At 33.3% G+C, this 13,529-nt stretch overlaps 1 protein-coding gene across 5 annotated transcripts in view; it reads left to right on the forward strand.

The window, feature by feature from the left end:
• Cntln (centlein) overlaps window positions 1-13,529 on the forward strand; it is a 313,688-nt gene that overhangs the window by 195,665 nt on the left and 104,494 nt on the right. For all 5 annotated transcript variants that reach the window (XR_005733953.2, XM_078047677.1, XM_005340132.5 and 2 more), the window contains exon 14: window positions 9,640-9,731. Coding sequence is in view for 4 of the 5 variants with exons in the window: in XM_078047677.1 (XP_077903803.1) it covers window positions 9,640-9,731 (92 nt within the window). In the remaining variant the exon portion in view is untranslated. The remainder of the gene's footprint in view (window positions 1-9,639; window positions 9,732-13,529) is intronic.

Below are 13,529 nucleotides of genomic sequence, written 5' to 3' on the forward strand. Positions count from 1 at the left end.
CCACAGGGCTTTAGGAGGCTGAACTGAGAGCAAAAGCAGAAAGCAGATATATGAATGCTGTTATTATAGGTGGTTCATAAAATTAAGAACCAGCCAAAGAACTTGTTCAGGGTGCAGAGCTATCAAAGTTCAGGAACTTATTCTAAGTTCCAAGGTCCACATGGATGACAGCTTCAGAGTACCAGCTTGAGGTGTCACTTTGAAGTGGACTACAAGTGGTCATCAAGGGCAGGAGAAGCTGTACTCTGCTAAAGCCCAAGGAGAAAGATTCCAAGGTTCATCATTGTGGAAATTTTCCTAGGAAAGGCTCTTGAAAATACCAGGTAACAGGGTCAGTGTGCTGCTGTGTCCAGTCTCAGGGTACTTCTCCTTTTATGGGCCTTGAGTGAAGGGGTTGCTTTATTTGATGGTCTGGTTTGATTAGCTCATAGACCTGATTTTTTCCACTATTATTTTGATACATTCATGCAGAGCTTGTGAGTAATTCAGTAAATTCACAAATAGTCATCTTTATTAACACAATTAATTTATTTATCAATTTGTGCCTTATGGTTTTGCTAGGCAGATGGTAGTTGTTTACTTGTATAAACAAGGTGTAGAATCATTCTACCTCAGCACTTAAACTCAAAATGAACTAGCTGATGACAAACTATTGCTGTATGAAATGGAGTGACTCAGATTTAGGCACAGCCTGAAAACTGCTATTTTGTACATCATGGAATAACTCAGAACAGGGCATACCTGCTGTCTACAAGGGCCATTTAAATTAAAATATTGCTATGCAAGATAAACGCCAGTATTTTTACAAAAACATTTCTCACAGGGTCTCCCTTAATTGCTTACTCCCTCACCATTGCTGAAGTTGGCTTTGAACTCATGATCCTCTTGTCTCTGCTTCCTGAGCCACTGGGATTACAGGCACGTGCCTCCACACCTAGCTTAATTAATTATTTACACACACACACATATGTATATGTATTTTTTTTCTTGGTTAACCAGATATAATTGACTGTATTCTTTCCTTCAAGAACTAATCACAACTGCTGTATTTCTTAGAGCCTATGTTTTTGAGAACATATTACAACTATCTTTATTTTTAAGGGATAAATTTGGTATAATTTTATTGGACAATATCTTTTCCCTCCAGAACTTTCTCGACGTCATTTATTTTTTAAAAGAGAACATTGTTATGGACATGTGTTAAGGAGGTACTGAGGTTGTATCATAAATATTGTCACCTTTATTATTTCCTTATTTATTTTGGTACTGGGAACTGAATCCAGGGGTACTTTATATTTTACCATATTGCTGGTCCTTCTTACTTACTTGTTCTTAAAATTTTGAGACAGGGTCTTGCTAAATTGCTAAGAGTCTTTGCTAATTTGCAAGGTGACTTACTTTAGCGAAAGTTGTGTGGGTGGAAGTTACATTATGTCAGTACCAAAACCAAGCCTCAAAGGCTCTGTGTGTGTATGTATATATACATACACACACACACACACACACACACACACACACACACATACACTTGCACCTTTGTGGTCAAGAATCAGAAATGTGGAGAAATGAACTTAACTTTAACAGACTAGACTAAAACGGAGCTGGACTAGATGACACGAAACAGGAATAACTGTTTCAACCAACTCACAAACCCAAATGCAATAAATAGATGCTTATTTTATGAATGAGTTTTCCCATTTCCCATTCGCTTATTTCTTGTATTGTTTAATTGAAACACAGGCCCTCAGTTTTTCAGTAATGAACACCATAAGTGATGTTTATGAATATTCTTGGAGTTGTAAGAAAGATGGAGGAGTCTGTCTAGCTTCTGGCTAACTTGGATATGCACTTTTTCAGGCCTGACCATAGGTAATTACACAGACTTTAAATGGTGTGCCTTATAGGGGAAAGCTGCCCTCCTATAACCATAGTTGGCATATAGCCACTGTTCTGCAGTATCGAAAGGGAGTTACTTGGTCACTGAGCAAGTGCCCAAGACTCCCTGGCCAACATACTCTTAGACACATCTGTGTCCCTAGCCTATGTCCTTCCTCCATTTGGAAGCTGCTTTACTGGTTGCCCTTTGGCTGAGGGTTCCTCTGCACAGATCTACTTAGGAAGTAGAGAACTTGCAATAAACTTGAAAACACTTTTCCTCATTTTAAAGACCAAGTGTGGGAGCTGGGGTTGTGGCTCAGTGGTAGAGCACTCCTCTAGCACATGTGGTGCGCTGGGTCTGATCCTCAGCACCACATAAAAAATAAATAAATAAAATAAAGGCATTGTGACCAACTACAACTAAAAAATATATATTAAAAAAAAATCTGATTCTGTGCTTTTTTCCTCCTGGCTCTTGTCTTAGGCTCAAGGTGCACAAAACTAGTGGAAGGAAACTTTTGTTTGGAGCTCACTTGATATTAAGACAACTCCCATGTCAGTGCTGATGAGAGAAAAATAGAATACAAAAGTAGGCACTTCCCCCTTTTCAGCCTCTTCCTTATAATATCTCAGTAAATAATTAAAGGCAAATATATAACTTTGATTTTGGCTTGTTGACTTAGCTACTCAAACATGTAGCAGCTCAGATCTCTACTACATAGCTAAATTCTTGGCAGAGATCGTGGGATTACAGTAACGATTTATTATTCAATGAACTGTAATTTTCAGTGAAGACATTTAGTGTGATGGGGGCATAAGGCATTCAGATGGGAGATATAGAGGAGGTAGAACTGATTTCAGAGGACATGCTCAAAGGATATGTTTAACTTGTAAAAATAGCCAGAGGCAAATAGGTAGCAGGAATAAAATATATCTACTACAAGAAGTTTCTATTCACCTAGGCTTGGGATTTATCCAGGGAAAACATGTTCAATAAAAGTAGGCCTGGGGGACCAAATTTACCCTTCCCATAGAATAATTAAAAACTAAACAATATATGCAAAAAATGGGTTTTATACCTTGGGTATATACCTATGTCATCTCCGAGAAGGGGGACACAAAATTATAATTACCCCAGTTTGCTGCCTAGAGAATTTATAAGCCACAGCACAAAAATGAAGAACCTAAGTGAAATCTGGAAATCTTCCTACATTAAAGAGAAAGATCCTAGGTTCCAGTGTGATCAAGAAAGCTGGAGAGGATGCTATGTTGGAGAATCTGCTCTTCGACATTGCTTTGAAGACATATAGAAGGTCCCGCTCAAGTTGTTAACTAGGTACTAAATTAGCACATGGATGTAGGGAAACTACCCAAGCTTAAGGAAAAACATCATTCAAAAGGATTAGAGGAAACAATCTCCAGACTCGAAGGTCCAATGGAGTTCATTCTCCGCCAGCATAGAAAGGAAAAAAAAAAACTTTTAAGACAGTATAGAATCAAAGAATGACAGAATTCTTATTAGAAACAATTGAAGCCATAAGGTAGGAAAGTACATTTTAAATACTAAAAAGAAGAAAGAAACCTGTCCATGTAGAATTCCATACTTAGCAAAGATATCTTTCAAAAATGAAGACAAAAATAGAGATTTTCTTTTCCATGTGTCAAACCAAATCACATGGCCAACCTTAACTACAGTGGAGCAGGGATTTATATTTCAGATCCAGAGAAGTTAATAAAGCATTTGCTGAATAATAATATACCATCCTGTGATTCAAAAGTATAAACCAATGCCAGAAAATACTCATGTTGCAAATACATGGGTTTATAGATGGTCTGGTTCAATCCAGAATGGAGTAAATAAATTATAAATTTTAGACTTTCCCTAATAAATATTACTTAAATGGAAACACTAGAAATTTCATAATAGATGGGCAGAGGAAAATTTGAGTTTGTAATTTCTAGCAACTATCTCAACTTTCCTTAATATTAAGAAAAAAAATTGTGGGTGAATATATACCCAAAAGAATATGACTGAATAAAATCAGACCTTGGGAAATGGGTACCTTATTTTGACATAGAGATGAGTCAAGGGAACATTTTTAAGTACCTTCATGCTTTTTTCAAATAAAGTTAAAACTTCATTTGAAATAATAATGTCAAAATATTATTTACTTCTTAGAATAATTAATATTAAGTAATTCTTCATGGCCATAATTGAATGCATAGTAATTAATCTATTGGGATATACCTTTGTGCCTAAATATTTAAAGAAAATAATTGTTATAAATCCATGTACTTTATTTTTTATGAAGAAAGGGATGGTCAAACTCAGATTTTCTCACTCTACTTATAATTTCCATGATGAATATAAGACTATTTCCTCTAGCCCTACTCTTCCTGGATATAGATCTCCTGATGTTATATTACTCCCTAATCTAGTAACTTCCTATTGAGAATAAAGCCCAAATTCCTTAATCCCCTTGCTATTTAACCTTTGCCTACTTCATTGGTCTCATATTTCATATGGTTATTTTATATTTCATATGGTAATTTTCTATCATGGAATGAAAAATTGACAAAATAAAAGCCAAAATGTGTTAATCATCTAATAGTCCTGGGAAGTTGTACTTGATATTCTCTTTTTTTCCTGTCACTTCCATCTAGAAAGATTTGGACTACAGTATCCCTTCTAATCAGAAGCCTTTCTCTGCTCTTTTTTTTGTGCCCTCAATATATTCTGTGTACATTGTGCATATAAAATATATACTTTACATATATAAATATATAAATATTAATTTTAATCACATTAATATAATTTTACATAATCTATACATATAAGTTTTGGATTGCTAATATTACACTTGAGATCAAGCTTCCTTCTACTTGTTGCATGAAGAATATAAATAAAGTAGGTTCACCAGATTGGGATGGGGGAATTAAGGGAAAGGAAGAGGAGTGGGAATGGGAAAGACAATAGAATGAATGAGACATAAATTTCCTATGTTCATATATGAATACACAATCAGAGTAACTATATATCAGGTACAACCACAAGAATGGGAAATTATATTCCATGTATGGATGATATGTAAACACACATTCTACTGTTATGTATATAACTAAACAGAACAAATTTACAAAAAGAAATATAGATAAAATAACAAATGAAACAAACTATGAAAGTAGTAAATTTAAGATGAAGAAACTTTTTTAAAGAAATAAGAGAATTAATATCAGGAATATAGGGAAATGCTAAAATCAGTTGCATCAAAAGTAAATTAGCACAAATAATTTGTTATATAAATTATAAACACCAATTCAAATATTAAACTTCCCAAAGCTAATTCATTTAAATGTAAAAATAAGGATTAAAATGTACTCAAACACTTGAAAATAGAAAAAAATAGTTTAAAATATAAAAATTATTTTCAAATTATGGGTTTAAGAAATAGCATAAAATTAAGAGGAGGGTATTACAAGGTAAAGGAACTGAATATAGCATACTCAAATATTTATAACCCAACCTTGTGAATTAATGAGATCACGGATCCCTGATTAAAGACATTTTTTAAGGCCAAGAAACCTATGTACTAGGTATAGTTTACAATAAAGAAAATGCAAAAATATAATAAACAAGCAAACAAAAATTACTCATTCCTCCATCTCCCCACATTTCTTCATAGAAAAATATGCTTTGATTGTTCTGGCAGCATCCTCTTCAGAATAGTTGTGACTGGTAACAGAAATGACCTACTTCTCTTTTAACTTAACTGATTGAATAAATTCTTCCCAAGACTTCTGAGATAAAGTCAAAGGGCATAGGTTGAATCTCAAGGAAGATATGCCACATATTAACAGTAGTAGTCATATGAAATGACTAAAGATTCTGTCCTATCCACCAAAAGCAATTGATTTCTTGCTTTCCTCCAAGAGAAATGGGACTTTATTTTTTATTGACTTATGGTCACTTTTCAGAGAAGATAGGTCAAATTATGATCAGTGAATCTATCTTATGTAAGACAGCATTTAACAAAACATAAAAGTTTTTTTGTAAGGCAGGTGTCACTGACTATTACATGTTTATTCCTAATTCATTTTTCTGAAATTGTACTGATTGAGCTGATTTTCTTCAAGCTTCTGACAGTAATTAAATGGGATGTTTCCTCCTTCCTTCAATTCTAACACTACTTTCAGTCAGTGCAGACTTCCAGGTTAAGGTTTCAGTTCCAAAAGACTTCTCTTACTTCAGATGCCCATTGGCAAATCCCAGATTTCCATTTGTGTTTTTCTGACCAGCCAACTTTATGTTGGGGGTTCCCATAACACTTCTGCAGACTTGATAATTTATTAGAGTGGCTCAGAAAAAGACTTTATTTACTACTAAACAGATTGTTATGTGGCATTTGACTTAGAAATAGCCAAATAGAAGAGATGTCTAGTGCAAGGTATGGAGGGAGGGACACAATTCTTTCATGCCTTTTATGGATTTGCCACCCTCCCAAGACCTAGATGTGTTTACAAACCATTGAACACGTTGAAACCCATTGTTAGGTCTTTTAATGGAGGTTCTGTTACCTAGGCATGATTGGTTAAATCATTGATCATTGATGATTAAATCCAATCTCCAGCCCTTCTTCTTCCCTCTACAGAAATCTGACAGTGGGTCTAAAAATTCCAGCTTTCTGATCACATGATGAATTTCTCTGGCAACCACCCCCTATCCTGAAGTTATATGTGAATCCACCAAGAATTGTTTGATTAGCATGAATTCTGGTATGGTTGAAAGGAGCTTTTCATGAATAATAAAAGATGCTCCTTTGATCAATTAGGAAATTCTAAAGGTTTTAGAAGCTCTGCTTCAGGAACTCTAGGCAAAATCAAATACATAGTTTTATTGTATTATAAGTACTTCTATACTAAAACTGTTATTTTGCTTTTCTTAAAAATGAAATAGCATTATTCTTTGGGAAATTGATCATACACAAATTAATACTTATTCTTCTTTTCTAATCTCACAAATTGGTATACTCGCTAATAGACTTTTAAGAAAGTATGTGTAGGGAGTATCATATCAAGATCAGGAAAAAATTATGCTAATAGATTGTTAAAATAATGTGTTAATATAATTAAAAGAATCTGGAGAATAAGCAGTTAAAATTTGCAGAGGAATTTAGTTATTTAATGTAGTGACGGGGCCTAGAAAATAATATCTCAAAGTATGATGCTTTGTCATGCCAAGCACTTTGAATGAAGGAAAATTGGAAGGCCTTCGAAGCAGTCTTAGAATCGAGGTCTCTCTAACTTTCCTTGTTTCTGTCTCCCTAGCTCAGGGAGAAGCTCTTTCTGAAGTTCCCTATTGGACTAAAGGGAAATTTTCCAAAAGAAAAGCACTTGTCTTGGACTCCCTTTCTAAATCTCATTAACCACAAATACTAACTCACAGAAAAGAAGATTAAAAAGTGTCCACTGTTTTGTACCAAAGACATCATTTATTACTCTGATGATTATCATGTGAAAGAGTTTTTATCTGCATGATAAGACAATTATTGTTGTTAGTGCAGTTCAACCCCTCACTTTGTCCAAGTCTATTGTCTATTCTTCAGGCCCATTTACCTTTCCTAAAAAATCATTTACTTAGCTCTTTAATTTTTTTTTAATATCTTCTTCCATTTTCTTCTCCCCTAGTGAGAGAGTATTGAAGCTTCAACCAGCTACCCTTTCTTTTTGTGTTCATATTTTGTTCCTGTACCCATGTGTGCATTAGCAAAATGGTGTACCTTTTGACCTGTGAATCTATTGTCAGTTTATGTCAACAGAATTAAAGACTCAAACCTTCAGAGGGAGTGGAAGAAGTCCTCTTGACTCCTATAGTAAGCCAAGAGTATTAAAATAGGAATATAGAAAATAGAATAAGTTTAAACTATACATATTAAAAGTTAAAAAGATGGAAGGAGAAGAAACACCTAAGAAATATTACAAATCAGAATGAATTTCTATAGTAGATTTAAATATTTACAACTAAAATCTTAAAAATAAACCTCCTGTGAAGTGAGATCATACTAACATCCATTGTCTTAAAAAAAAAGAAAGTATATGTTTCTAGCTATGTTCTCTTAGTTCATTTCCCAAATTCCAAGATCTTTGAAGATAAGACAATGAAGACAAGAGAATTGGTTCCTTGTTTCTTTCTATGCCCTGGGTCTAACTGCTTGAATGTTCTTTATAAAACCTTTGAAGGCAAAAACAAAACAATTTTTCAACAGTAAACCTCAGGTGAATACATTTATCCAGTTTATCAGGGGGTCTTACATATACCTGGGGCAAAAAAAAAGCATCAGAGAATTTTATTTAATCAATTTTTAGCATTTATTTTTATTAGCATTATTTAGCCATTGTTAGCACTCTGTGCTCTTTGACTATAGAACTTATTTTTAAGAGTAAATATTTCACTCAGAACTGTAACATATTTAAATGACTAGAACAGATGAGTTGTATTTGCATATTATTTATTTATTTTTTAAAGAATATTTTAAATGAATTCAGTACCATGTTGTTAAGGGACTAGTAAAAGAAACTTGGGAATGGATAGATTATTATCAAGGTAAAGGTACTTATTCCCCAGATAGCAAATTCTACCTATTTTAGCTTTTATTATCCTTAGGATAGTGTTCTATTTATTTCATGAGTACAGAAGTTTTAATTGGGTATGTCATGTTTCAAAGACAAAAGAAATGCCTAATTCACTCTAACAAACTTGTTAGTCACTGTTTATACCAAGAGGATTTCTACTCTACAGAGAATAATATTGTTTTCTTTTCCTTTGTTGATTAATCAAAGTTTTACACTGACCTACAGTAGTCAAGCATACTTTAAAGCAAAATCATCTCAGGCGAACTCAGATATGTATCCTTTCAGCTTTTGTGTATTCTTTTGTGCCCCTTTTTTGTTCTTTTAGAAGTGTTATATTTCAAGAATAATACATTAGGAATATATTCAATTTGTGACTACATTTTATCTGATAAGAAAAATGTTACAGGTTTTAGTAAATTTCATTTTTTAGTAATATTAACAGAAAATTTATCATTTTTTTCCTTTGAAGTTGTTTAGTTACTTGCATATTTTTGCTTAGTTCAAAAGGTTTTTGGTAGTTAGTTGCATAACCAGCATGGAAATGACTTGTAGAAGCAACTTAATATATATACTTAGGTTTCTGTTTATTTTGAAGTCATAGTTTTTCTGGAAACGTGATTTTTATGATTTACCCTGCCAAGCTCATGGATCCTTCACTTGAACAAAAGGTTTTAGTAGGGGTGTTACAGTTTCAGTCCACCCTAATTCTGTTACTGTTTGCTTTGTTCAGCAATCACTCTGATCCTCCTGGCAGGGAACAAGATTCAGAGAACAAAACTAGTAGTGACTGTGTAGATAAAAAGGCAATGAATTCTGCTTTTAAGGCAAAGGGGGAATAGTCTACAAAAGAATGAAAATGGGAATAAAAGTATAGCATTGTTAACCTGCAGATCTATTGTACTTTTGAAAATCTTAACACTACAGAAAAAAAAAAAGTGACACTACAAAGACATATAATTGTGTGACTGAAAATCTTGAAAAAGATCACTATTTAGTTACTGGCCAAATACTTAACAAAAAATATATTCGATTATTCATAATTGAAAAATCATAGAACAGTTTTTCTTAAAATGATAGGACAGGGTTTCTGCAATGTACAAGCACCATAATATATTATTTATTCTCGTCCAGAACAAGTCTTTAGATACCGTGAAGATGATGGGGTCAAGAAGAGTACTCCAGAGAAGAATGGGAAAGAAATATCGGAGCAGACATTACAGAAGGTAGTCTAATCTTTAAGATATTGAGCTGAGCAAGTTAAATCTGAATTTTAACATAAAAGATTATATTTTAAAACGAGGGCTCATGAACTTAAACCTTGTGTGAATTCTTAATTTAAATTCATAATTCAAAATCATTGGCTTGCCAAAATGGGGTAAAAAAAAATCAATGTTAGTGATATAAATGTGTAAACACTATGCTTCCATTGACATAGACTAAAATATTTTCAAAGATAAAATGGAGAGTGTTGAAAACAGTTGAAGTTAACAGAATTTAGATGATATGTGCTTATTAGTTGTAACTGAGCAGTTTAAGTTTAAAATGGGTCATGATGAGACTCTGTGCTACTTTACAACAAACATACAGATTTACAATATTTGGACCAAAAAATGGAGCATAATTAGAGCTCTTACACTTCCAGTATATTTACCATTTTGTACTTGAAAATATGCATAGTTTATCCCATTTTATATAACAATTTGCCATATGATTTAGTACAGCTTTTTATTTAGTAAGACTGTTGTCAACCCTGTAGTCAAAATACAGCTTGCCTTTCATTGATGGTAAAATGCTGTTTTAAAATCTTAACATTTAGCTTGGTGCTGGGAGTGCATGCCTGTAATCCCAGTGACTTAGAAGGCTGAGGCAGGAGGATTGCAGCAAGTTAAAAGCCAGTTTCAGAAAAGCAAGGCACTAAGAATTCAGTGAGACCCTGTCTCTAAATAAAATATAAAAAAAGGTTTAGGGATGTGGCTTAGTGGTCAAGTGCCCCTGAGTTTAATCCCCTATGCCTCCCCCCAAATAAATAAATCTTAACATTTAGCTTTATAATGTTATACTTAGTCATATTTTTTCTTTAAATACATTATTATCAAATTCAATGAAATGGGCTCAATTGTATTAACATTTTTGAGTATTATTATTAAAATGATCTTTAAATTATTTAGTCTTGTAATTGACTCTCATTTGACAACACTGGATTGATTTTATATTTTATAAATCTTTAATACTTACACTGGAAACGAACATGTATGTAAATAAAAATTTAAATGTAGGTACTTATTTTTGTTGTATCTGTGAATTGACTTGTAGGAAATCTAGTGATTTATAGCAGATGATGTGATTCCCTGTACATTTAACACTTGGTATATAGTAAGATAACAAAGGATGTCATCTCATTGTTTCTGAATGGCATATATCGGATTAACAAGTAGTGGCACTCCCTCCTCCACAGAAAATCTTAACTAAACTTTTCTAGAAATCTTTACCATAATTGATTTTAGGATTATTAGCAAAAGAGCCTCTACAAAAGAGTTCAATGTAGATAAACTTCCCATTTTCCTGTTGCTCTATTTTACTTGGCCACTGGCCTAGAAGAAATTAGCACTCCAGGTGCTGAATGCACCTTTACTAGTTTTTCACAAACATTTATCCAATATAGTAGTTTGTAGAAGTATGTTTGCAAATGCAAATGTGATTTTTAAAAGACAAATCTTTTAACAAGGCCTCTGGCCTTGAGCTGGAACTTTACTGAGATGTCTAAGTTTCTAAGAGAAGTTACCAATTGGGCTCCATGGTAACAGCTGGGCAGGGGAAGGGGAGAAGAAGTTCTCCCCTTCCTCTGGCATTGTCCTTGAAGGGTTACTTGCCCAAAACAGTGAAAGAAAAAGCTGCTATGTGTGAACTTCTGCAGATTGTGAACTTCTGACCCCCTCCTCTTACATGCCGGGTATAAAGTTCTGAAACTGCTTGAACTTGAGATTCAGGGGATTAATTGATTACACTGAAAGCTGTACCCAAACCTGGCTGCAGCCAAATAAAACTGATTCCTGCTATCTTCCATGCCCTGCTTGCTCTATCCCCTACAACAAACATAGTAACTGAAAACAAGAAATGTTCATGTTCATTTATCTTAAAGTAAAAGGAATAACTGAAAAATTATCTGTACTACTAAGCCAAGATTTCATATAGTTTATGCTTGTTTCAAAACAATATTTTTGTTTGCCAGGTTTTGTATAATTTTTGTTTCTATGAATATGTAATGTTACTGTTTATTGCTCTAGAATAAAAATCCAATAGTAATCTATTATTTCATTCTAACTACCATAAATGACTTGAGTTGTAGATCCAGAATCTACTCTAAGACCTAGAAAATCAAGAGAAATTATTTTCATTGGAGTGTGTGTCAAATTAAGATACTAATTTGCCACTTTATTAACCTAATGTAGTTGTATTGGTTGTGCTTTAATTCCTCCTGGTTGAATATCTTTATTTTAAAAGGATATATATGAAACTTATTCAAAATTGATTTAAAAGACAGTAGCAAGATGCAAACAATATTTGTATATATTAGAAATGAAGTAGATAAGCATATTTTATTTTTTAATAATTTTTAATTTTTTTATAATTTTAATTAGTTATACATAACAGTAGAATGCACTTTGATATATCATACATAGATGGGGTATAATTTCTCATTTTTCTGAGTGTACATGTTACAGAATCATATTGGTCATATAGTCTCATATATACATAAAGTATTAGCATGTCATAATGTTATTGACTGAAATATGTCCTCTGGAAATTTACATGTCAAAGTTCTAATCTCTTATATCAGAATTGGATAGAGTCTTTAACAAATTAACTAAGTTATAATAAGGTTATTAGCTTAGGTCCTTAATTCAGTATACTAGTATCCTTATAAAAAAGGAATTAGGACAAAAACCAGAGTGAAAACCATGTGACACAGGGAAGATTGCTACTTACAGTGAAATGAGCAGAACCTCAGAAGAAATTAGCCTTGCTGATTCCTTGTTCTCTGTTTTTTAAACTTCAGAACTAAGACAAAATAAATTTCTGTTTAAGCTGCTCACTCTATGGTACTTTGTTATAGCAGACTTATAAAACTAATGTACACACTTTACAATGACAGGTGTTTTATTTCAGTTATGAAAAGAATTAACTCTTGAATACTTATTATTTTAGATGTTCAGTACTGAGATAAAGTAGGGGCTTGAACTGATTTAAAACATAATCCAAATGCCTTTCACAATTCCTCAGATTTTCATTCTTAAAGTAATTTTAACAGTTCTTGAGACGTGCTTTGAATAATACCTTAATAGATACCATGGATTTTCTCTCTTCAAAATCTTTAGAAGTAGTGTCTTTGTTATCTGTCCTCTACTTTAAACTTAAAGTCAAATAATTTTGAACAGTTCTTATGACTAAACTAGATTCACATTTGGTTGTTAACAGACTATAAACCACAGACCTTTTTAGTTAGTATGTGTAAGGGCAGAGAGATGCAACACTTGTACAACAAAGGTTAGGTTAAGGGAAAAGCATAAATTTATTTAATCAAAGTTTTAGGTGATGTGCAAGGATTAAGAAATGAAGACCTAAAGAGCCAGGGAAAACTATCTTTTTTTTTTTTTTTTTTTCTGGGAGGACAGTACTGAAGTTGAATGCAGGGCCTCTCACATGATAGGCAAGCGTTGTACCACTGAGCTCCATCCCCAAAACTATCCATTTTTATGCTTAGATTCTATGAATCATGGAAAGCTGTGTTGAAAAGAATTGGGAAGAAGTATATGACCCAATAACAGACTAAGGGGGAGAACCCAGAAAAGCCTGGTTGCTCAGATTCTTTATGGCCTCTCTGTGTAATATTCTCAGCCCCCCCACCCACCAGGCATGGGGCAGGTGAAAAGAGTAGGTAGAGAGTGACCTTTCTTTGTATTATGAAATTTTCAGGGAGAGAGGAGTTGGAGTTTCAATGAAATTTTGGTTATCATGCGGTA

The sequence above is a fragment of the Ictidomys tridecemlineatus genome, chromosome 4 (assembly GCF_052094955.1).
Source record: "Ictidomys tridecemlineatus isolate mIctTri1 chromosome 4, mIctTri1.hap1, whole genome shotgun sequence".
Classification (NCBI taxonomy): Eukaryota; Metazoa; Chordata; class Mammalia; order Rodentia; family Sciuridae; genus Ictidomys; species Ictidomys tridecemlineatus.